Raw genomic sequence first — 26,091 nt, forward strand, 5'->3', positions numbered from 1 at the left:
TTGATTAAGAAGACATGTCAAATCCAAGAGAATATTAATTAGTATGACCAGCTGATTATTGCTTTCGAACTTTGTTTTAACCCAGGTTTTTAAAGGAAGCAAATAGCAAGCAATTTAAAAGGTCTTTGTTTGGTGAGTGTTCTGTGGGAAAAGATGTGTACACTTTTGATCCCAGGAGTGCCACTGGCAGGGTTGAAATTTTGTTAAGAAAATGGAGGAATTCTTTTGTTACTCCCCCCCCCAGACTGCAGAGTAACATATTGCAGATAGACTGCAGAGCACCGAAATTGTTTTGGACATATATTTGATGAGGAAAAGAGAGAAAATATTTAATGAGTGACTAGTGCTAAGCATTTACATGACTAATATTTATCTGAGTATCTGAAAGATGGAAAAAGTGATTTTTATTACTTTATTAACCTGAAACAGGATAAATCCATCATTTGCATTAATTCCCTTTTCATTAAAAAGTGAGGAACTGAGGCAGTTACTGTATGCTGTGTGATTCAGTCACATTCTCGGAAACAGCTATTTATAGAAGCAGTAACCAAACAGAAGTGACCTTGATAGAGCCTTTAGCCTGCTTATCTCAGAAATTTGTTTGATCTTATTATTTCTTTCTGTGGTGTACTGCTGTATGATATATATATATAATGTACAATCTTTATTATACAGCCTAATTTTCCCACTTATCAACACATTTGACCCTTGAACAGTTAATTCAGGGGTTAGAAGCACTGACCCTCCATACAGTTGAAAATCCACATATGACTTACAGGCAGCCACCCCCCACCACCCGCCATGGTTCTTCCATATCCACTGCTCTGCATTTGAGGATTCAACTAAACAGATTGTGCAGTACTGAAGTATTCACTATTGAAAAAGATCCTTGTCTAAGTGGACCTACACAGTCTAAACCCGTGTTGTTAGAATATCAGCTGTAATTTTCTCATCTTTACGTCATTACTTCGCACACTGCTCTTTTTCTGTCCCTTCTCGGTGACCCCTGAACCCTCTTCTAGTCATCTCTCATTTTTATCTTCTCTCTACCAAATATCTGCTCCTACATTTTTCACTCATCAGTTTTTTCCCTCTTCTTTAAACTTTTACACTGCCCTGCTTACCTGCTTTCTTAGTTCTCTAGCAGTTTATTTGCATGTACATCTGGTAAAATATCTGTCTGTAGACAGGTGTATATGTGTGCCTCTTTGTCATACTCTACCTCTAGCCTGAAGACACAGGTCAATTTAAAGGCCTGCTCTAAAAATCACTTACTTAGGAGTTCCCTGTTTCTTCCTTCTTTGAAAATAGCCATGTAATCTGAATGATTAAAGAACTGGGTGATACAGAGCTAGACTACACAGTTATATGACTGTGTGGTACAAACTAATAAACACTCTGCATCTCTTTATTGAGAGGTGTCCAGCATACTCTGTCGTACTGCAGTGGACAGCTCGAAGTTTGTTAAATCTGAGTCTGTTATTGTATGCCTAATGGTTCTCACTCCTGGGTCAGATTTTCTGTTCTGTATATATTAATTTTCCTAAACAGTGAGTGGATGTTAGAAGGACATTTGCTATCCTTCATGGTTCTACTGACCTAGAGTAAAATTACAACCTATAATAATAAAAGTGTTTACGATGAGGGTGAGGATAATGATAAATATATGTCACTTTACTTAAGTTCTCAATTATTTCTCTATTCTCTCCCTTTTTTCCTTCTTGCAGGCTAATTCCATTTAATTAAAATAGCACTGGTTTTGCTGTTTCTTTTATGTTCATAACTAGTTTCTAGTCCTGTTCTTTCAAGTTGCTTTTCCTGTCGTGGAGTTCTTAGAAATTAACTCAGTCAACGATAACAGTTTAGGAGAGGAGATAAAAATCAATCACCTTAGATCTTTCTACACTGGGATTCCTTGATGGGAGAGTGGACATCCAGTTCCACACTGATTTCTCATAGGAGTATAGTACTCTGGCATCAAATGTCTTTTTTTTTTTTTTTCTTTCCCCTGAATGTCATTTCTTGACTGAATCAATATATAAATCCCAGTCAGGGCAGGAGTAGGCAAAACTTTTATCTGCTTTTGTTCTCCCTTAAGGATCATTTTGGGTGCTTTTCCACTTTTTAAAAAATAGTCTTTTGGAAGAATTTAGAAGTTTTCCACTATACTTCCCCAATTATTTTTTGTTTGTGTTTCTGTGATATAAAACCCTTCAAGTGAAAAACTTTAATAGAAGAATCAAGAATTGCTATGGCTTCAGGCTTTTGTAAAATTTTGGCATTTTCTCTCTTTTTCTCATATTTTTCTGTTCTCTATCCACAGAATTTCCTTTGATCTTGAAACAGTGTCTAAGTCTACTTTTCATTAAGTCTGTAATTGCTGGTCACTCTTGTAAGTTACTAAGTGTAAACCCAGTGCCAGCTAATTTGCAGGAGAGGAGAAAGAGAAGACATTTACCCAGGAAAGGAGATAAATTCCAAAAATGAGAGAAGGAAAAGAACAAAAAAAGGGCAAGGCTACACTTTATAGCTGTCCGCCTTAAGATGTTGCTACTTCAGCTTTATAAATTCATTTATTTGCCCCCTCTTTGAATATGGGGGTTCATAAGTTCCCTTTCTGAGAACTTCTGGTCATATACAGTTAATATAGTCTGAAAATAAGTATTTACATTGCAATAATTTGCCAACCGTAGAATTGGATAGTCAAGATGAGACTGCAATGTTAAGGTTACCTTTTTTGTGGAACACTGGTGTCAATTTCTAAGGGTAGCATTTGTGAGCAAACTAAACTTGTCCTTACGCTGTCCTGTAATCAACCAGTGCTGTCCTTGAAGGGTTTCCTTTCAAAATCTGTTTTCTTTTAGAGAAACTCACCCTCTAAACTGTGATTAGTACCTCAACCCCCAGTTAAACACCAGAACATGTTTGACTAATGAAATGACAGACTAGTTTTGGATTAAAACCATAGTGCTGTCTTTAATGAGTTGTGTGACTTTTTCTGGTTATCCCAGCTTTTTAATGTTTAGTGTCCTGATTTGTAAAATGGCAGGGGTAGGGGAGTAATAAAGAACCTCTTGATGAAAGTGAAAGAGGAGAGTGAAAAAGTTGGCTTAAAACTCAACATTCAGAAAACTGAGATCATGGCATCTGGGCCCATCACTTCATGGCAAATAGATGGGGAAACAGTGGAAACAGTGACAGACTTTATTTTTTTGGGCTCCAAGATCACTGCAGATGGTGACTGCAGCCATGAAATTAAAAGACACTTGCTCCTTGGAAGAAAAGTTATGACCAACCTAGACAGCGTATTAAAAAGCAGAGACATTACTTTGCCAGCAAAGGTCCATCTGGTCAAAGCTATGGTTTTTCCAGTGGTCATGTATGGATGTGAGAGTTGGACTATAAAGAAAGCTGAGTGCAGAAGAATTGATGTTTTTGAACTGTAGTTTTGGAGAAGACTCTTGAGAGTCCCTTGGACTGCAAGGAGACCCAACCAGTCCATCCTAGAGGAAATCAGTCCTGAATATTCATTGGAAGGACTGATGTTGAAGCTGAAACTCCAATACTTTGGCCACCTGATGCGAAGAGCTGACTCATTGGAAAAGACCCTGATGCTGGGAGGGGTTGGGGGCAGGAGGAGAAGGGGATGACTTGGTTGGATGGCATCACTACTCAATGGACATGAGTTTGAGTAAACTCCAGGAGTTCGTGATGGACAGAGAGGCCTGGCATGCTGCAGTCCATGGGGTCGCAAAGAGTTGGACACAACTGAGCTTCTAAACTGACTGAGGGGAGTAATAATGAGATAACGTGTAAAACGCCAATTGCAATTCCTGGCATGTAGTCTGATCTCAATAAGATCTAAAATTCACTCATTTTTAAATGTTGTTAATATCATGTGTTTTCATTATTAATGTCTGCGTAGAGTACAGACCTTAGAGGTCTGCACAGACCTTAGAGCCGGAGAACTTGAGTTCAAATCTTAGCTCCATTCCTTCCTATCTTTGCTAATCTTGGACAAGTTTCCTTTTCTGTAAAACAGAGATAATCCCTGCCTCCGAGGAGGATCTTTGTGAAGATTAAATGAGTTAACGCATGTAAAGCATTTTAACTAGTACTCAACATGTGATAACTACTCAGTAACTATCAGTAATTGTTATTCTACTATCATATTATTTTAGATTTGAAGAGGGCAATTCTTTGCAGAAGGTAGTCATCAGGGACTTGGAAAAATCCCAAAGACAAGTTTTCCCCATTTCCCATTGTGGTCTAGATCTAACTCTGATTGGAAAAATCTTCTCCCAAGGGTCTTTTCCTAGTAAAACTTCTTTACTTTAAATGCTTATACACATTCTGGGCGGCTGTCCCCTCCCCCCATACCCTTATTGTAATATTAATAAATGATTCATCTGTGGCAGAATTGCTTTCTTTCTATAAAAGTTATAAAATAGAGTTCTCTGTAATTCGTCTTTCAGGAGCTGATTGCCACTGAATTGATGTAATGTCTTTTTTCCAGCAACCTCCTCCACGTTTGATAAATTTTCAGAATCATAGCCCCAAGCCCAATGGACCAGTTCTCCCTCCTCATCATCAACAACTAAGATACCCATCAAACCAGAATACGCCACGACAAGCAATGAAGCCCAACCCCTTGCAGATGGCTTTCTTGGCTCAACAAGCCATAAAACAGGTGAATTACTTTGTGAATTACAAAGTTTATAAAATACAGACCTAAAGAGACAAAGCTAGGAGAAAGGATCTCGATGCTTTGTAATTAACAAGAAAAAATCAAGCTACTTATACAGAAGTTAAGGCCCTGAATAATTAGTCATGGGTATGAATTTTTCAATATTAACGTGTGTAGCTTTTAGGTGAGTATGGAAGTATTCTAACAAATACAGATGGCATACTTCAAAAGAGACCAATCAATGAATCTTCAGAGTGTTTCAAGGAGACTTCTTGGAAACAAACTTAGTATCACACAGTTTTAATATGAAGTATTAAACAGTATATATGTACACACACACACACACACGCCTTTAAATTTTAGAAGGTTTAATATTTATATTCTTAATGTCTTCAGGTAAAATGCTTTTTAGGTATTACTGTTTTAAAAAGCTAAAGTTCTCCCAGCACTTCATCTTCTCCAAATACTTGTGTCAGGTCTTTCCAGCTTATAACTAGTAGATTGATTTCAGTTTAATTTTTTTGCCAAGACCAAAATAAAGAATATGATGTTATTCCCCATAATTCTGTGATATTCATTTTAATCAAATGATTTTAAAGTAATATTCTAAAAGTACACATGCTGTATCTGTGTGTTTTTATACTTACTTTGACCTTGATATAAATTTTCTAAAATGACATTTTGACATTTTAATTATTTTCAATAAAATTTATACCTATCTATATTTCATCATTAGAGATGAGGTGAATAGAGACCAAGCTACAGTTAGATCTTACATTCTGATTATTTTCCTAATACTTTTTGTGGCCTTGTACAAGTTTACTCTCTCAAATCTCATTTGCCCCTACTATTAAATGAGTGAGTACCTTGCCGAGTTGTGCTGAGACTTAGATGGTAGTGTGTATAAAAGCACCGACCACATTCTGGGTACTCCTGTTCATCTCCCTCATGGCTCTGTAACATGGGTCTGACCCCTGATTGGACGTCTCACACGCACTGGGGCGACTGTTGTGCTGCCTCAGTTGCTCTGTGCACAACTGTTAGGCCTGTGCCCCACAGCCCAGGAGCCACAACTGCTGAGCCTTCGCTTGTTTGTTTATTTTTGGCTGTGCTGGGTCTTCCCTGCTGCTCGGGCTTTTCTCTGGTTGTGGAGAGGGGGCTACTATCTAACTGCACGGCATGGGCTTCTCATTTCAGTGGCTTCTCTTGTTGTGGAGCACAGGCTCTAGGGCATGTCGGCTCAGTGGTTGCAGCACATAGGCTCAATAGTTGTGGCTCCGGGCTCTAGAGCACAGGCTCAATAGTTGCGGTACACAGGCTTAGTTGCTCCACGGCATGTGAGGTCTTCCCGAATCAGGGATCAAACCCGTGTCTCCTGCATTAGCAGGCAGATTCTTTACCACTGAGCCACCAGGGAAGTCCTCTGTGTATTATTTTTAACGGGTAGACACACACTCTAAGAGTGTTTTTTAAAATGTTTTCTGGTCAAAAGTCTAAACATGAATGAATAAATAAACTAGGAGGAAAATATAATGGAGAGTTTGTCTTAATAGAATCGCTTAAATTATAATATATACTGGTACGATGGAAATGCTTTCTAGCTAATAAGAAAAGGCAGTAATCTATATATGATCTTCTAAGTATATATGGGAAGAAACGTCAAATTTTTGCGAGTGTTTTTATTTTTTTTGTTTAATTTCATATACATAGAAGAAACCTGGAAAGATACACATGAACTGTAACTGTGCTTGTTCTGGGGTGGGAAGGAAGAAGAGAGAGACAGATGGATGGATAGGTGTGAGGGGTGGGTGGTAGGTGGTTAAGTTGGCATTCATATTCACAGAGTTTTTTACTTAGTTTTTTCAGTGAAGATTATAAGTTAGGTTTTTCAAAGTTAGAATATTTCTGTCACTGTCTCTCTGTATTGTGTTGTCCCTATATAAATGATACTGTGTTTGGGAGTTTTCTCCTCTGCATAGTCTTAAGATACCTCTTAGCTGCTTTTTTTCTCCTCAAGTATTTTATCATAAAATTTTCAAACTTAGTTGAGAGAGTTGTATAGGGGACAGATTGCTCTATTTGCTGTCTCATTTGTTATCTGTATATCCATTTATCCATTTATCCATCAGTCAAACCTTCTTACTTTTGATAGGTTTCAAAGTAAATTTTAGACAGCAGGGTGGTTCATCTCTGTAAACTTTAGCATTCCTAGTATTAATGGGTTTATCTCAACCTGTAACATAAATGACAGTTTTCTCAGATGTTTCTTGATGCTTAGTTGCCTGTTTGTATATAAGGAATGGGTGTTTTTAAAAAAACTAAAAGCTGGAATGTGGGGCTATTGTTTACTGCTGAATTTTGCTCTTGTGTGAGGGCTGCTTGGCATGTTTATTAGGAGAGTTACTGATGTCGCCGTCTTTAGGTAATGGTTCCGTTCCCAAAAGATCTCTTTGTTTCATGTCTGAAATGCAGGGCCTGATGCTCATTGAAGCTCAGCATTCAGTGTGTGTATGGTTTCTTAATCTTCATTTCATTTTCAGTGTAATACTTCTGCCTTCAACTGAGCCTGGTGCCCATGAGTCCAAAGACACTGTTTTACCTATTCTGGAAACATAATTTCCAGTCTTATTCTGTGGAGGTGAAGGAAGTCCTTATTATTTTGGGGTAGTTACAGTAGGAAGGGAACATAAGATTTAATCCTTAAACAGACTCTCAACGATTGTCCTGTTTTTAGTTCTTTGTCTTTAGGGTCAATGTGTTGTTTTAAAAAAAAAAAGACATTCCCTTAACTGTCATTTTAGTTTCAGGTATATCAGGTAGGGACAGAAGAAAATGTGTATTTTCAGTGCTCTGTCTTTATTTGTAGTTGCTATGTACATGTTTATATTTCTTTTCTGATGTTTATAAGCTTTCCAAGATTGGGTGCTGTGGTTTTTGGTGTATACTGTTGTCTTCTGGGAGAAATCAGTGCTTTTTATTATTTATGTTTGGAGAGAATTACTGAAAATTATATATACCAGTGTCCTCTCCCCATTCCATGAAAATTACGGTTGAATTCAAATAGTAGAATGTGTCTTTTACTTTGTCTTGTATCTGGAACAGGGATTAGATGGACATTTTATGTAACAGGCTTGCTGATAAGCAACCTTTCTTCTCCCTTCTTGCTACCACAGTGGCAGATCAGCAGTGGGCACGCGGCCCCCTCGACTGCCAACAGCACGTCATCTACTCCCTCCAGCCCCACCATTACTAGTGCAGCAGGGTATGATGCGAAGGCTTTCGGCTCACCTGTGATTGATTTGAGCTCACCGGTGGGAGGTCCCTACAATCTTCCTTCTCTTCCAGATGTAAGTATACACAAAATTTCTACTAAAAAATCTGTTTCAGAAATTTTAACTGAACTTGAATCTGGTGAAAGGCCATGGGTGTGTTGGATTATAGGCTGTGTGTTTGTGTTTGGAAGTTGTTTTTATCCTTTAAAAATCTTGTAACAGCAGGAATCATAAAAAGATTAGTATTAACATTTAAACATACTGCAGAATGTCTTTCAGGGCACTGGAGTTAATGAGTTAGTGAATGATTATGGTGATTAGTTATGGAATCTAAGCTAGGGAAGGAGGGAAGTGAAAACATGGGAGAAGAATTGCTGGAATGTAATTTATTAAAATAGGGTTAGAGAGTAAGGCTAACATTTAAGACATCAGAAGGGTTGGAGGCAGGTTTTAATAAGAGAAATGATAACATTTTACTGACAAGTGCAGTATTACCTCTGATTTTTTTATTTAAATTAAATAACATATACCTCTAAACTGGTTGTCAGTATGACTTTTTAATTAGTCTGTTTTGAGACGTCCCTGCCAGTCCAGTGGTTAAGACTCTGCAATTCCAGTGCAGGGGGTGTGGGTTTGATCCATGGTCAGGGAACTAAGATACCACATGCCCTGTGGCATGGCTCAAAAAGAAAATTTTTTTTCAAGACAGAAAATATAACATTGAAGAAACAAATCAATTACACATGAGTTGATATATGTTTCACCTTTTTCATCCTACAAGCTTAGGTAATCACTCATGCAAACATTAAGAACTTTTAAGAAATCTTATAGGATTGTGAAGGAAATCTAAAATGTTATATTATTTACTTTTTCAAATTACTGAGATCAATTCATATTTCCTAAAAGTTGAATCACTAACCTTACTGGAGTTACTTCATTTTTAAATAATTGTATATTATTTAGATGGGTAGAGTATATGTATTTTATTTTCATGCATAGATAATAGGAAAACTTTTGTTCATTCCTATAATTTTATTTTAGCTTTTAGTATTCCTCCACAGTGTAAATAACTTTTATTACATTAAGATCTAACAAATCTAGTCAATCCAGTACTTTTTGCACTCTGGCCATAAGTATTGTATTGGCCAAGGTAGTGCCCAAAGAATATTAAAGGAAAATAACCCCATTTACTTCCCTCCTCCCCCAACTGAAAGAAGACCCACAGAAAGTAAAATTTCCTCTACAGCCCTCAAATACAGATGACCCTTTGTGTACCAGCCTTTCTCAACTGAGATTCCTCATCTGAACCACAGAAGAAAGAAACTGCTTTGAGGGACTATTTCCTCCATCCTTCCAAGGTTTCTTCATAACTAGTACCATTCTAGATGCAGAGGCGAGAAGTAAATTCATTATATACAGTGTATGCCCTTGGAATGTAGGACTTAATTTTCTTGAAGAATCTTGATTGAGAAAGGCTGGAACCATTAAGCTGGATTTTAATCACAAAGACATCCTTAGGAAACAAATGGTATATTTAAGCATTAAAAATATTTGCATCCAAAGGGAGGTAGGAGAGGGTTGGATTGGGAGTTTGGGATTAGCTCATGCAAACTGATATATATAGAATACACAAGTAACAAGGATTAGCAACAAAGAACTGTAGCACAGGGAACTATATTCAGTACCCTATGAAAAACCATAATGGAAAAGAATATGAATAATAATGTATATATGTATAACTGAATCACTTTTTTGTACAGCAGAAATTAGCAAAACATTGTAATTCAATTATACTTCAATAAAAAATAAAATTAAAAAAATTTGAATCTTAGTAGAAGTCTTAGTAGAAATTTATCAGTAGTTTGGCTTAGCAGTCAATTGCTTATAAATGTGTTAAAGCAAGAATCTACAGGGGATCAGATTTTTCCTACCAAACATTAACAATGTATTTAAGTGAAGTTAATGTTCTCAAAATGTGTGACATGTGGACTTGTTTCATCTATCCAGTGCATATAGAGCATGAGTTCTCAGAGTCTGGGCCGGGGACATGAGGGTCTGTACAAACTTTTCAGAGGCTACAAGGTCCTCCCTGTGTAAGACCAGATTTTCTTCATATTCTTTAGCCACAACCAGCATCGGAGCAGATCGAGAAAATATATCAGGTTCCAGTTGGCTGTCATTAAGCCAGACACTAAAGAAATTTGTAAAATGTGAAATTTTGCTGCTCGTCTCACCAAGTTTTTTTTAATTGGTACTTCCATTATCTTTAAATAAAATTTTTAAAATAGTTTTTTTGTTTTCACTTTTAAGGAGGTAGCACACAGTATTCCTTTCTCCTGGCTTATGAGCTGTGAAATAGTGTAACCTCGGTATATTTACTATGAGAAAATATTAAGAAGTATGAGAGCTTTTTTCCAAGATTGTTTATGGGGAAAATATACATCAGAACTTCTCAAAAGGATATTTACATCTACTAAAATTTTCTTATAAATTTGAAGTAGCCGAGTCAGAATGCCATGAAATAATTTCTTTTCTTACCAGATTGACTGTTCAAGTACTATTATGCTGGACAACATCGTGAGGAAAGATCCCAGTGCCGACCACGGCCAGCCACGACCACCCTCAAACAGAGCTGTCCAGTCCCCGAACTCATCAGTGCCATCGCCAGGCCTTGCAGGTGACGTGGACTTGTAAAAGTTTTACTAGTGTTTTTCAGTTTTCACTTATAATAATAATTTAAAAAGGATCGCCCTCCACCTTCCCTTTTTCTCTCGGATGATTAAAATGGATCTGTGTTTTAGGTAATCTTTGAAATTAGTGTACTTTCAAAGTGGGAAGCAAAGGTTAAGCCTCTCAACATTTTCAGTTTCAAGAGAACTTAGAGGCACCATAGCACACACTCCTAGGAGGAAATTGCTATTTTACTTTCTCTTTTAGATAAGTTGCCTATAGTATTGTCTCTTTTTGTATAGAATCTGCCCAGAGTTAAAATGTCTCAGTAACAATCACTTTTTTTGTTGATTGCTCCTACCCTGGTTTGGTGTTTGTGTTTTAAGAATTTTGGACAGAACTACTTATTTCCTCCAAGAGAGAAGCCCTCTGACTAATGTTGCTACTCCCAGATACCTTGGCCTTATAACGTTGCTACTCCCAGAGACTTTGGCCTTAGACCAAATAAGGAAAGAGGAGAATCTCAGGCCATTCACTAGTCCCACATAATAAAGCAGTTTTAGAATTTTAAGTGAGGTACTTATTTAAAACATAAACAAACTGAAAGGAAATTGTTGACAAAAGATGGCAGAGAAACTGTTGATTATGTAGCAAGTTCATACAAATGAATAAGAAAAGCACACAGTATCACCAAAGGACCCTGCAGTGCGCGTGCTCAGTCATGTCCGACTCTTTGTGACCCCAGGGACTGTGCCCACCAGGTTCCGCTGACCATGGGATTTTCCCAGCAAGAATACTGAAGTGGATTGCCATTTCCTTCTCCATGAGTAGATTACTCCCTAAAGAGGAAATAACTCCCTAAAGTGAGGGGGCGAGAGGAAGAAAGATGCGTGGTTCCATCTCAGGAGTAGTCATGAAATCAAAAGACATGATTTCTAACTATTGAATAAGCAAGATTTCAACAGTGAAAATACTCATTGGTAAGGATGTAATGGGAGAAATGCTCTGATACATTGCTGGTGGGAGTATAACTTGACACATTTCTGGAAACCATTTTAGCAGGATTACTAAAGCTAACTTTACTCAGTACTGACTCTGTGTCCAGCACAGGGCAAAGTACCTTCTACACATCGCTCCAGTGTCTTCCATTAATTAGTCTCTGTGTGGATTTCTTTCTTGGACTGCTTTTATATCAGCCCAACCAACTTTTTATTGTCGTCTGAAGCTTTTGCTGACATTAGTGTCCTCACTAAGCTCCTACCCTGGTACTCTCATGTGGAACATTCAACAGTGTTTGGGGACATTTCTGATTCTTACACCCCTAGATGCCGTGTATGTAGAGATGCTACTGGCATCTAATGACTGGTAGAGGCCAAGGGGGCTGCTTGGCATCCTTACAATGCACATACAGCCCCCACATCAAAGAATTATCTGGCCCTAAATGGGGTCGCAAAGAGTCGGACACGACTGAGGGACTGAACTGAACTGAACTGAACTGTCAATAGTGCTGAGGTTGAACAGCCCTGCTACTTCAGGGCACTGCAGCTCTGCTGGGAGTTCAGCAATTACTTTTTGTTTAATATAATTTCATTATGTGTTTCCAGTTTCAGTGTAGTACTAAGTGAGAACATTCAATAGGAATTAAATACAGATATTCATTTTAGGAATGTGTATGATTTCTTCCTCCTCAGGACCTGTTACTATGACAAGTGTCCACCCGCCAATACGTTCACCTAGTGCCTCCAGCGTTGGGAGCCGAGGAAGGTAAACTGACACAACTTACTGTTCAGTGTATAATAATTATATACTACATGTTAGTGAAATCAATTAAGGGGTTAATCAATTTTGTATCTTTATCTTTAAAGATATGAAAAGATCTGTGCATGTGTTGAAAATTAGAAAATACATTTGAGTTTAGCATACTAGCAAGAAAAAAGCAGAAATGATGTATGTGTAACACACTGCACTGTATAGGGACATGCACAAATAAAAACTTAAGGAAAACAAATAATAATTTTATACTAAAACTGGCGTTCTGACTTTTCTAAATACCACGCGTTGAATTTGCTTTAAAATAATTTACAGTTGTTGAAATTGTATTTTAATTTCCATTACACACCACTCCATACTGCTTGCAAATTTCTCATCAGTAGTGAGTCCAATTCTCTTTTTTTTCCCTTGTTGCTCACATTTTTTTTTCCATTTATTTTTATTAGTTGGAGGCTAATTACTTTACAATATTGTAGTGGTTTTTGTATGTTTTTCCTCCATACGATTAGGAAGTAAGAATAGTGAGTCCAATTCTTACTTCCTAATCGTATGGAGGAAACATACTCTGAAGGGTAGACACTTGCATTTAAGAGAACATAGTACCTATCTGTAAAAACTTTTGTTTTTTAAAATAGCAGTTCTGATAGCTTACCTTCAGATTCCTTATCTCCAAAGATTTAGCTTCCAGATCAGAGACCAGGCTTGATCACTCAGAGCTTTTCTGTGACAGAAGTTTTATTACAGTGAAAAAGGCCAGAGAAAGCTTCCTGACATAGACATCAGAAGGGGGGTGGAGAGTGCCCCAGTCACTAGTCTTAGCAAGAAAGCTATATACTTTTTCAGTTGGTTATTAACAATAAATCAAAAGACTGACTCAAGGTTGTAAAGGTCTAACCAGACCCACTCCCACAATTTACATTTTAAGATAATAGGATTAGAACTAACAATAGAAAGAGCTTACCAGACCCACTCCCACAACATACACTTCAAGATGACAGGATTAGTCAGAAGGTTCTTAAGAAGGAGAAACATGTCCTGGAGTAGGATACACTGTTGTTATATAATTATTGGTACAGAGTTTAAAGAAAAACATACCCTTGAGCAAGATAAGTTGTTTTGTTGTGTAATCATTAGCTCTGGGCTTAAAGAAAAAAAAGTTCTAGGTGAGTGATCACACCATCTTGGTTATTAGAAACCATCTGGGTTAAGATCTTTTTTGTATAGTATTCTGTTAGTTCTAATCCTGTCATCTTAAAATGTAAATTGTGGGAGTGGGCCTGATAAGACCTTTACAACCTTGACTGTAATAACCAATTGAAAAAGTGTACAGCTCCCTTGCTAAGACTAGTGAGGACGCACTGTCCTTCACCCTTCTGATGTCTGTATCAGAAGCTTTCTCTGTCCTTTTTATACTTTAATAAAACTCTACCACAAACACACAAAAAAAAAGTTTTATGTGACTAAGATGCAAGAATGTAGGAAAAAGTTTGTCTTTTTCTTTTCCTCAAGAGCCCCAGACCCCTTTCTCCTTAGGACCCCAGACTTCTTACCAACCTACCTAAGAATTAACTCTCTCATACAAATGAATTATGTCCCTAGTTAATTCTCTTACTCTTTGAGCCTAGAGTTCTCTTTTTCACTGACTAGAGAAGGAAATGGGAAAGACTAAAAAAAGTGCTAATTCTAAGATGGTTCTAAGATCTGGCTGCCTAATTTTAGAACCTTAGAATATTGAAGTCAGTTTTAATTCAGGATTTATTTAAATGTATTTAAACATCTCTCCAGGTATATAATGTAACTATTTAGGTAGATTAACACATGGAACATTTTTTATACATAAATGAAATTATTTTGCATACAACAGATGCATTTCAGTTATGTATCATTTTTACTGATGTAACACAGTTATCACTGCCATGAAGATACAGCATTATTCCTATAAAGCTATTGTTATACCTCTTTTTAAGATACTTTGAGTAGCTTTCTTAGATTTTGTTTTCTTTCCTTTTTTCTTATATTTCTAGCTCTGGCTCTTCCAGCAAACCAGCAGGAGCTGATTCTACACACAAAGTCCCAGTGGTCATGTTGGAGCCAATTCGAATAAAACAAGAAAACAGTGGACCACCTGAAAATTACGATTTTCCTGTTGTAATAGTGAAACAAGAATCAGATGAAGAATCCAGGGCTCAAAATGTAATCATGATCGCAGTACTACTCCTACTTGAGGGATAAGATGAAAGGAACTTTTAAATAGATTGTAGGAAGTAAAAGCTATTGTATTTAAAGGCAGAAAAATAGTCAACTTAAAGGTTGAAAACTTTGAGGAAATCTCTCAGTAGATCAAAACAAGAGGCTTATTAAATGAGGAGGTTGGGTATTTGAAAGAGAGAATAAACTACATGGAAGGTAATTGTCAAAGCAATACTACATGGAAACTTCCTATAACTGAAGGGCAGTTCTAGTGAGTAGTGAAAGTTGCTCAGTCGTGTCCAACTCTTTGCGAAAGCTGCTCAGTCGTGTCCAGTTCTTTGCTACCTGAGATTCTCCAGGCCAGAATACTGGAGTGGGTAGCCGTTCCCTTCCCCAGGGGATCTTTCCAACTCAGGGATTGAACAAGGGTCTCCTGCCTTGCAGGCGGATTCTTTACCAAGTATCAGGGAAGCCCATAAGCATCTGGGAAGGCATGAGCATCTGAGTTGTAAGGGCCTACCAAGTACCAAAACAAGTAAATGAAAAAAAAAAATGCAAGTCATATGTACCATCATCAATTTTAGAATGCCAGTATTCTAAACAGATTCTAAAAGCCTCCAGAGGAGAAAAACACCTTACATAATGGATCAGACATTTTAATGTCACCAAGTCCTCCACACAGACTCTCAAAGCTGGAAACGAATAGAGAAATATCAAAATTGTGAAGAAAGATATTTTGTAGGGAGGATTCTGTACCCATTCAAATGATTATGTATAAAGATGAAATAAACATTTTTAGACATGCATGCAGATTCTCAAAAATTTAATTGCATGTACTCATTCTGAGGAAGATATTTGAAAATATGCTTCATCGAAAATGAAGTAAACCCAGAAAGAGGAAGACATAGAATCCCAGAAATAGGATCTAACAGAGAAGAGAGGCAAAGAAAAGGGTAGTTAGTCCCCAGTTTAACAGCTCCACTTGTATGCCCTGTAGGGGGACAGAAGACTCCATTAGGGGTGTGTGAAGGAGGAGGAAAAACTGTGATAGTATGGAGAGGCATTTTATAACCCTGTTGGAGACTGTGAGAGTAACTTAGAGTTGGATGTCTAAAAAAGAAGCAAATGGATTAGATTTTAGAGAAAGGTAATTGACAGTGACAGATTTTATTTTCTGGGGCTCCAAAATGACTGTAAACGGTGACTGCAACCACAAAATTAAAAGACAGTTGCTCGTTGGAACTAAAGCTATGACAAACCTAGACAGTGTATTAAAAAGCAGAGACATCACTTTGCTGACAAAGGTCTGCGTAGTCAAAGCTGTGGTTTTTCCAGTAGTCATGTATGGATGTGAGAGTTGGACCACAAAGAAGGCTGAGTGCCAAAGAATTTGTGCTTTTGAACTGTGGTGTTGGAGAAGACTCTTGAGAGTCCCTTGGACACAGGAGATCAAACCAGTTGATCCTAAAGGAGATCAACCCTGAATATTCATTGGAAGGACTGATGCTTAAGCTGAAGCTCCAGTACTTTGGCCACCTGAAGCAAAGAGCTGACTCATTGGAAAAGACCCTGATGCTGAGAAAGATTGAGGGCAGGAGGAAAAGCAGATGACAGAGGATGAGAGGGTTGGATGGCATCACCAACTCAATGGAAATGAGTTTGAGCAAGCTCTGGGAGATAGTGAAGGACAGGAAAGCCTGGTGTGCTGCCGTTCATGGGGTCACAAAGAGTTGGACATGACTTAACTGACCAACAACAATTATTGACTCATAGTCAAAAACAAAAAGTTAGACAAAAGAGGAAATGACCATAGTACATACTGTGGTTATGCAATGAACAGTATATAGTCATAATGATATAAATAAACACTGAAATACAAATTTAAACAAGAACTAGATATAATCAAAATATAACCTGAACATGCATTTGACCAAAAATTGATTTTTCAGGATACTTAGCCAGTACAGCAGTGATACTGACCAGTTAGAATAAATGCTGGCTATAACAGTTATACTTGCCCCTGCCAACTAAAAAGAAATCAGTGCTTAATAAAACTATGTTAAGAAGATGGCATAAATTGTGTGTTAAGTATAAGGAGGGTATGGAGAGTCAGGAAGGAAAATCTAATCTTGCATAGTATGAAAAATACATACATGTGTAATAAAATAGAAAATCTTTAAAATTTAAATCTGGAAAATTACAGTATAAGCATACTCTTTAGAAATATAGAACTAACTAGCATAGGAAAAAGCTAAATAATTTGAAAATAATTATCTCCAAATAATGATATTAGAATAACCATGCCTTTAACTGAACCTACATTTTATTACTTAAGAATTTATTTTAACATTTAAAGGAAATAACAGATTTAGTTCTTAATTTTAAATTTTCACCATTCTAGGCTCCAGCATAAAATTTAGGTTCACCTTAAAGTTATTAATGGCACTTGGAGAGGTGAAATTACCAATGAGAATTAAAGCAGTATACCTTTCTAAGAATGATTAAAAAAAAAAATCTACAGTAGGAATGTTTTGTGTTTGGGTATAATTTGAATTAATGTCTCCAGTAAAATGTATTTACAATTTACATGGTTGACTTCTACACTAAGAACCTATTCCCCCACTTCTGAAGCCATCGAAAAGATTTTTCCTGTATTATCCCACACCCCCGTACTGCTGCTGATCTTCCATTTGGAAGATGTTTTTCAGGAGAGGTCCATGTTTTCTTTACCGTTAGGGCCAGTTAGCAGTAAGCACACTCTGCTCTCCTGCAGATTCATGGACGCCTTTGAAATAACCAGGTGCTCATGAGTAAGCAAATTAAATCCAGAATTGCAGTAGTGCTGATAAAGAATGGCAGTTTAAGAAATCCATATACATAGTTAACTCTTTCCATTGCAGACCAACTATCCAAGAAGCATACTCACCTCCCTGCTTCTAAATAGCAGTCAGAGCGCTGCATCTGAGGAGTCTGTGTTGAGATCAGATGCGCCTGATAGCACAGGAGATCAACCTGGACTTCACCAGGAAAACTCCTCAAATGGAAAGTCTGAGTGGCTAGATGCCTCCCAGAAGTCTCCCCTTCATGTTGGGGAGACAAGGAAAGAGGATGACCCCAATGAGGACTGGTGTGCAGTTTGTCAGAATGGAGGGGAACTCCTGTGCTGTGAGAAGTGTCCCAAAGTATTCCATCTCTCTTGTCACGTGCCCACACTGGCAAATTTTCCAAGGTAAGATGGCATTTGCTTCCCTTGCTTACAATCTTTCACTATATATAATAACAGCAATGACATTTGATGATCCTGTAACACAAAGCCTTTTTTTTTTTTAAACACAAAACCTTTGTAAAAATTTAAATAGAAATCCACTTGGCATAAATGTATATGCAAAAATGTTCAGCATAGGGTTTTCCATACCCTGTCTCCCATTTCCTTTGCTTCTCTCATCTCTCAAAAACCTAGTCTGTTATGTCAAGGAAAAAAAACATAGCTGGCCTTTTAAATTATCACAAGGGAATTACGTGAAGAACAATAGTTCTTATGCACAACTGTCGTAATTTAGTGCATCTTATTTGCCAGGCATTTGAGTTTTATTATTTATAAACATCTTCAGTAAATTCTTAGGCCTTATGAGATGATAATAATAGAGAACAACCATTGTATAATTTCAAACTTAAAGTTACAAGAATAGTACCAAGAGTGTTTCTTTTTCTTTAATCATTTGGGGGAAAATGCCATTTGTGCCTCACATCAGCCATAGATTAATGTGTGTGTTTTATTTGTTTTCTTTTGTGTGTATGTTTCATGCCCCCTTCACTGGACTAACACCCCTTAGGCCCATGAACTGTATTTCTGTTGGTAAGCTCTCAGCATGGTGCCATGTACATAGGCGATAGGTGGTAAATCCTCAATGATTTAACAGTTACGCCAAGTAAATAATTCTGCATTACAGATGGCACGGAGCAGGGTGGGAAAGGGAGGTGGTGAGGAGAGGAGTGATGCAGCAGGAACTCAGTCAGATACTTCCTCCCCCAACAGTGGAGAGTGGATCTGCACTTTCTGCCGAGACTTATCTAAACCCGAAGTTGAATATGATTGTGATGCTCCCATTCACAACTCAGAAAAAAGGAAAACTGAAGGCCTTGTCAAACTAACACCAATAGATAAAAGGGTAAGTTTCCAGCCTAAACTGTTAAACTTAGTTGTTTTGGTTAGATGCCCCGTCATTGTGATGCAGCTGTGCCGTCATCAAAGAAGTGTATTATCAATTTAGTACTTTTCTTCCACAGAATACAAAAATCTTAAATAATGGCAGATTATAACTTTTTTAATGAAATAAAATAGCAATGCTATATATACATTTCCTAGAAGCTTAAAATACAGTAATTGAACACGGTAGACTGTATATCCTTTATGTGGTCTGGACTTTTAAATTTAGCCAACCTTTAATAAATTTCAGTTTTATTTTCTACTACAGATATGTTTTCTTCCTTGGAATTTGTTCAGAATTGGCAGCAAAGAGATGGGTTTTTCTATTTACTCTTCCTAGAAAGAACTCATTCTTTCACCCAGTGGTACTGGATTTATACCTTAAAGCCAGCTAATGTATTTAACCTTACTTATTACTAAAGAAGCTCCTTTGCTAAATTATTAAGTAGAACGTCAGTATGAAAGTTGTCATGCAAGAGAGGGCTGAAACATGCAGTATCGCTGAGACACGGTGGTTACTGGGGTAGACTTGTAAGCAGAGAAATAGCAGAGTGCATGATGGAAACCTCTGCATTCAGAGAGGGACCTTAGGACCCAACACCCCATGGATAGAGATCCACCTCTGGATCACTTAACACCTGGATGTTCTTCTTTTATTGACTATGAGTCATTTTATTGACTATTAGTAATTCAGTATAAAAATTGCAGAGATAAGTGGAAATTTGATTTTTAAAAACTTCAGATAGGTTTCTAGTGATACTGTGTATTCATCTGGTTTTAATTTTCATTCTGGTACTTTTAGACCTATTAATATTGCTACTAAAAATTAGTTGTGACTTCATTATTTCTTATTTATTTATTTTATGCTTAGAAGTGCGAACGCCTACTTTTATTTCTTTACTGCCATGAAATGAGCCTGGCTTTTCAAGACCCAGTTCCTCTGACCGTAAGTATTAATGGTGAATTAAAGTATTAAAATGCATTTTTGTACAGTGGGATGATTTTTCTGAAACTTGATTTATGAGAATCTAGTTTCTGTACCATATTTCAACAGTAAATTTCTCACATTAATCAAAATCTTAAAACTTACTGCATTGTTGTTGTTTAGTCACTCCTCTTGCTCTTCTGCCCATGGGATTCCTCCGACAAGAATACTGGAGTGGGTTGCCATTTCCTTCTCCAGGGGATCGTCCCGACCAAGGGATCAAGCACGCGTCTCCTGTATTGGCAGGCAGATTCTTTACCACTGAGCCACCTTGGAAGCCCCATTAATACATACTGAATGCTTTAATCTTGACTACATTTTAATGTTAACTAACTGCCCCAAAACTTCTGTTCTTTTTTCATGTATTCTTTCTTCTCATGTATTTTACTTACTATTCTCTGGGATGATTTATATCAATTGTTTCTCTCAGGAGTTTTAGGTATCTATATCCTAAAGCTATTGGGAAAGAAACTTTCCATTTCAGGTAAAGACACCCCCGTGCCCGCCCCTCCCATCTCTGTACACATTTTGATTTATAGGTGCAGACTTCAAGTAATCAGTTCAGTTCACTCATGTCCGACTCTTTGCGGCCCCATGAACAGCAGCACGCCAGGCCTCCCTGTCCATCAATTGCCGGAGTCTACCCAGACCCATGTCCATTGAGTCAGTGATGCCATCCAACCATCTCATCCTCTGTCATCCCCTTCTCCTCCTGCCCTCAATCTTTCCCAGCATCAGGGTCTTTTCAAATGAGTCAGCTCTTCGCATCAAGTGGCCAAAATATTGGAATTTCAGCTTCAACATCAGTCCTTCCAATGAACACCCAGGACTGATCTCCTTTAGGATGGACTGGTTGGATCTCCTTGCAGTCCAGGGGACTCTCAAGAGTCTTCTCCAACACCATAGTTCAAAAGCATCAATTCTTCAGCGCTAACCTTTCTTTATAGTCCAACCCTAACATCTGTACATGACCACTGGAAAAACCATAGCCTTGACTAAACAGACCTTTGTAGGCAAAGTAATGTCTCTGCTTTTTAATATGCTCTCTAGTTTGATCATAACTTTCCTTCCAAGGAGTAAGCATCTTTTAATTTCATGGCTGCAATCACCATTTACATTGATTTTGGAGCCCCAAAAAATAAAGTCAGCTGCTGTTTCCATTGTTTCCCCATCTATTTGCCATGAAGTGATGGGACCGGATACCATGATCTTAGTTTTCTGAATGCTGAGCTTTAAGCCAACATTTTCACTCTCTTCTTTCACTTTCATCAAGAGGCTTTTTAGTTCATCTTCACTTTCTGCTGTAGGGGTGGTGTTATCTGCATATCTGAGGTTATTGATATTTCTCCTGGCAATCTTGATTCCAGCTGTGCTTCCTCCAGCCCAGCATGTCTCATGATGTACTCTGCATATAAGTTAAATAAGCAGGGTGACAATATACAGCCTTGACGGACTCCTTTTCCTATATGGAACCAGTCTATTTTTCCATGTCCAGTTCTAACTATTGCTTCCTGACCTGCATACAGGTTTCTCAAGAGGCAGGTCAGGTGGTCTGGTATTCCCATCTCTTTCAGAATTTTCCACAGTTTATTGTGATCCACACAGTCAAAGGCTTTGGCGTAGTCAATAAAGCAGAAATAGATGTTTTTCTGGAACTCTCTTGCTTTTTTGATGATCCAGCGGATATTGGCAATTTGATCTCCGGTTCCTCTGCCTTGTGTAAAACCAGCTTGAACATCTGGAAGTTCACGGTTCACGTATTGCTGAAGCCTGGCTTAGAGCAGGCTTTACTAGCATTACTTTACTAGCGTGTGAGATGAGCGCAATTGTGCGGTAGTTTGAGCATTCTTTGGGATTGCCTTTCTTTGGGACTGGAATGAAAACTGATCTTTTCCAGTCCTGTGGCCACTACTGAGTTTTCCAAATTTGCTGGCATATTGAATGCAGCACTTTCACAGCATCATCTTTCAGGATTTGAAATAGCTCAACTGGGATTCCATCACATCCGCTAGCTTTGTTCGTAGTGATGCTTTCTAAAGCCCACCTGACTTCACATTCCAGGATGTCTGGCTCTAGGTGAGTGATCACACCATCGTGATTATCTGGGTCATGAAGATCTTTTTTGTACAGTTCCTCTGTGTATTCTTGCCACCTCTTCTTAATATCTTCTGCTTCTGTTAGGTCCATACCATTTCTGTCCTTTATCGAGCCCATCTTTGCATGAAATGTTCCCTTGGTATCTCTAATCTCCTTGAAGAGATGTCTAGTCTTTCCCATTCTATTGTTTTCCTCTATTTCTTTGCACTGATCTCTGAGGAAGGCTTTCTTATCTCTCCCTGCTGTTCTTTGGAACTCTGCATTCAAATGGGTATATTAGCAATAGAGGAAGAGGTGTGTATGCTTACCATTGACTTCAAAAGCTTCATATTTCAAGTTTGATGTGACTTTAGTACATTATGGGCTTCCTTAGTGACTCAGCTGGTAAAGAATCCACCTGCATTGTGAGAGACCTGGGTTTGATCCCTGGGTTAGGAAGAGCCCCTGGAGAAGAGAAGGCTACCCACTCCAGTATTCTGACCTGGAGAATTTCATGGACTGTATAGTTCACGGGGCTGCAAAGAGTCAGACACAACTTTGCAAGCTTCAGTTTCACTTTCACTTAGTGCATTATTGTAGAGTGCTGGAAAGAACCTGCTACTCAAAATGTGTTCTATTCTCTGACATCTGAATTTCCTTTAAAAAGCTAATAGATTTGTTAAAAATTTTTTAATTGAATGCAACATTAGAAAATTAGACAAATAAACTACACTGAGCTGAGAAGCAGTGAACTTCTTTCCTTGTAAACAAGTTTTGAGAAGTTAAGATCGGATAAAGAAATGCAGTTGACCCTTAAAACAACACAGAGGTTGAGGGTACCAGCTTTCTGCACAGTGGAGTCTTCATGTGACTTTACAGTCAGCCTGCAGCATCAATCACAGATTTTGTAGTACTGCTGTATGAATTTCGTGGAAAAAAATCTGTGTATAAGTGTACCTGCACAGTTCGAGGGTCCACTATAAATAGTCTTTAGCGGGGAAGGCCCTTTGTGCCCAAAAGAAGCAGGGCAAAAATATGCCAATAAGAAGTTAATTCACTTAAAAATGTGACCTGGAATTTGGTGCTTTTTCTAATGTTGACCTACTGTTACATTTGGCATGAATAACAGAAGCAGCAAAATAGGCCCCCTTAATATGTATTATCTCATTTCATCTTTACAAAATGCTATGAGAATAGTAGAATTATTTCTGTTTGAAATTTGAAGAAACAGGTTCAGTGAAATGACTGAACCCAGTAACTTACCCAGGAGAGTGTTATTGAGTAGCAGAACTGTGGTTCAAACCCAGATTCAGAGCCCACTTGCTATAACATATGCAGCAAAAACATGTCAAATCTTACCTGAAGTAATACTTTTTCTAATGATTGCTTTTTTGTTTAATAATGAAAAAGGAGAATAGTAAGAGGGAAAATGTAGTAGGCTTTTTTCATTAAAAATAACTGATGAAAATTTTTGATAAAAGTGACACAAAACATTTACCAATGTTTGGAAGCATGTAAGTGCTTGCAAATTTTGCTGAATATATTTCCTTATCAGTGACAAAACAGAACTGAGAAAAGCAGTAAGGACAATCTGAATTATATACTACTTCTTATAAAATGTATATGGGACCAGGTAGAATTTATTTATTATAGCATCACATTTCTTTTGAAAGGTGCCTGATTATTACAAAATAATTAAAAATCCAATGGACTTGTCAACCATCAAGAAAAGATTACAAGAAGATTATTGCATGTATACAAAGCCTGAAGATTTTGTAGCTGATTTTAGATTGATCTTTCAAAACTGTGCTGAATTCAATGAGGTGAGAAGGTGGGGAAAATAGCAATGTGAAAGTAATGTTAAACCAAACACCTTACCAACAAATGAGGAGATGAAGATATCTATCTGTGGTAGCATAAATTTTCAGAAGTTTGAGTCTATGTCAGGGAATGAAAGAGGTCATTAGGAAAACGTTATCCACATGTATAGTCAAAGGCTTATTATATGGTGAGTGGAAATGCAAATTACAGTCGACAACTTAAAAACAGTTTAGAAAATATCTTTATCTAACCCAGAAGCATGCTTTGTCATTCTCACCTTTATTTCTTAAAATATGGCATTTCCAGACTCTAGTCTTTGTGATATTGAAATATTAAGAATGTGATTTAAATAATTCTCAATTAAGAATTTTCTCAAAAACTTTATCATCTAAACATCTATCAGACTTAAAGCTTTTTGATGATAGTTTGTCCTTTGTATCAGTTACTCATTCCAAAGGTAGATATTTTATTTGTTCTAAAAAATACCTGTTATTGGATTCTGATTACAGCATCTCTTTGATATCTTTTTGGTAATCTAGATGAGTCAACGCCTTTATTTACTTCTTATCTGCTCTTCTCTAGACTTTGTCTTGCCCCAGACTATTATTTACTTTACATCAAAGCTATAGGTAAACATTTCTTGTAAAACAATCCACTGATATTCATAATCTTCAGGTAAAAGGGAGAAAAATATAAGAAATCTACTACTTTTATTGACTAAACATTTTTTTATTTCATATTTTTATTTTTATTCAACAGCCTGATTCAGAAGTGGCCAATGCTGGTATAAAACTTGAAAGCTATTTTGAAGAACTTCTGAAGAATCTTTATCCAGAAAAAAGGTTTCCTAAACTAGAATTCAGAAATGACTCAGAAGATAATAAATTTAGTGATGACTCAGATGATGACTTTGTACAGCCCAGGAAGAAACGCCTCAAGAGCATAGAGGAACGCCAGTTGCTTAAATAAGCACACTGGCCTGAGCTGGTTTTTAGATTTTTGTTTGTTTTCGAAAAACATTTTGCCACTAATTTAACATCAGTACCAAGAAGACTTTGTGACCATCTTAAGTTTTCAATGTTTACTAGACTCTGATTTCCTTAATAACCCATTTCTTTTAACCTTCTTATTAAGAAAGAAAGGAAAAGAGGGAGGAAGGAAGGAGAAAGGAAGAAAGAAGCATCAACAACAAAATAAAAAGACATTCTTCCCACTTCCTGGATTTCAAACCGCAGTCCTGAGTGACAGCTACTATAGAAAAGGACCTTGTATGAACTCTAAGTTGAAGTTTTAATGTGGTCTGGATGTGTGCGTTAATCCATTTAGAAAATACCACTACTCAATTATGGACCAACGAGTCAGGTGTACTGCACATCAGTACAGTACTCCATGAATGTCAGTGGTAATGAGTTCTATCCTAGAATGCCCACCGGTGCACCGAGAAGGTAGACTAGATGCTGTTTAAGAAGGTGCCTAATAGTATATCATGTAAGATGGCAACTGTATTAAAGAAAAAGGAAAACAAATGTTTGATTTTTTTTTGTTTGTTTTTTTCTTGTCTGTAGAGGTGTTTGATATAGCAGGTTTTCAAGGCCATTTTTCATACATTTCTAAAACCTCCCTTCCACCGGGGAAGGAAGGAAGTGTACTTGTTTGGTTTTGCTGTGTGTCTGTGTGTGGACTGGTGTTTGCATTTTAACTGTGCAGATGATCCTTTTATAACAAGACTCATTGTCTGCAGTATGGCTTTTAGTGGAGCCATCCAGAATATGAAATACAGCAGTGTGTGCCATATTTGATGTAAAGATGCTTCAACTTATACCCTTTGGGGCATTAAATACAAATTCCCCTGAAAGGGACCAGTTTTTGTGGTTTTCATCTGTCTTTATAAATTGGAATGAAAGTCTTTTGTGGAATTTAGAAGCAGGCAGTTAGAGGGAATTATAGTGAAATTTAAATTTTTTCTAAAGCATCTATTTTTCATAATCAGAACCTCAAATTGATTGTTTCTGACTTAATCTGGGCTTCATTTTCATTCTCTTGATGGAGAGAGATAGAAGACCTGCCTATTGAGGGCAAGCATATTCTTAATGGGTCAGCCTTGGCTAGTTCCATGTATTCCTTTTACTTGTTGTTCAGTATCAAGGAAGGTAACTAGATTAAGATAGAAGAAAATTGTTGTGCCATTTCCTAATCTAACATTTGACAGAATACATGAAATTTTTTAGTTTGCCGAAGTAAACCTTTATTTATAAAACATCAATTGGCTGAGGAAATTTTCCTCTTAGGCCAGTAGAATAAAAATATAGCTGACTTGACAGAATTTTATCCTTCGGATGGTGTCAGGTCCCATGAATTAAACCTAGAGGACTTACTTTTATCCACATGGTATTATTTCTTCAAATGGATAATT

The 26,091-nt window shown here is 37.3% G+C and overlaps 1 protein-coding gene across 2 annotated transcripts in view; it reads left to right on the plus strand.

The window, feature by feature from the left end:
* TRIM24 (tripartite motif containing 24) overlaps positions 1-25,204 on the plus strand; it is a 108,294-nt gene extending 83,090 nt beyond the window's left edge. For both annotated transcript variants that reach the window (XM_043463825.1, XM_043463824.1), the window contains exons 10-19: positions 4,517-4,690; positions 7,861-8,034; positions 10,501-10,636; positions 12,321-12,393; positions 14,424-14,592; positions 17,490-17,818; positions 18,626-18,758; positions 19,668-19,742; positions 23,531-23,680; positions 24,438-25,204. In XM_043463825.1, coding sequence (XP_043319760.1) covers positions 4,517-4,690; positions 7,861-8,034; positions 10,501-10,636; positions 12,321-12,393; positions 14,424-14,592; positions 17,490-17,818; positions 18,626-18,758; positions 19,668-19,742; positions 23,531-23,680; positions 24,438-24,647 — 1,623 coding nt within the window. In that variant the 3' untranslated portion in view covers positions 24,648-25,204. The remainder of the gene's footprint in view (positions 1-4,516; positions 4,691-7,860; positions 8,035-10,500; positions 10,637-12,320; positions 12,394-14,423; positions 14,593-17,489; positions 17,819-18,625; positions 18,759-19,667; positions 19,743-23,530; positions 23,681-24,437) is intronic.
* Positions 25,205-26,091: the final 887 nt, after the last annotated feature.

Source organism: Cervus canadensis, chromosome 3 (assembly GCF_019320065.1).
Source record: "Cervus canadensis isolate Bull #8, Minnesota chromosome 3, ASM1932006v1, whole genome shotgun sequence".
NCBI lineage: Eukaryota > Metazoa > Chordata > Mammalia > Artiodactyla > Cervidae > Cervus > Cervus canadensis.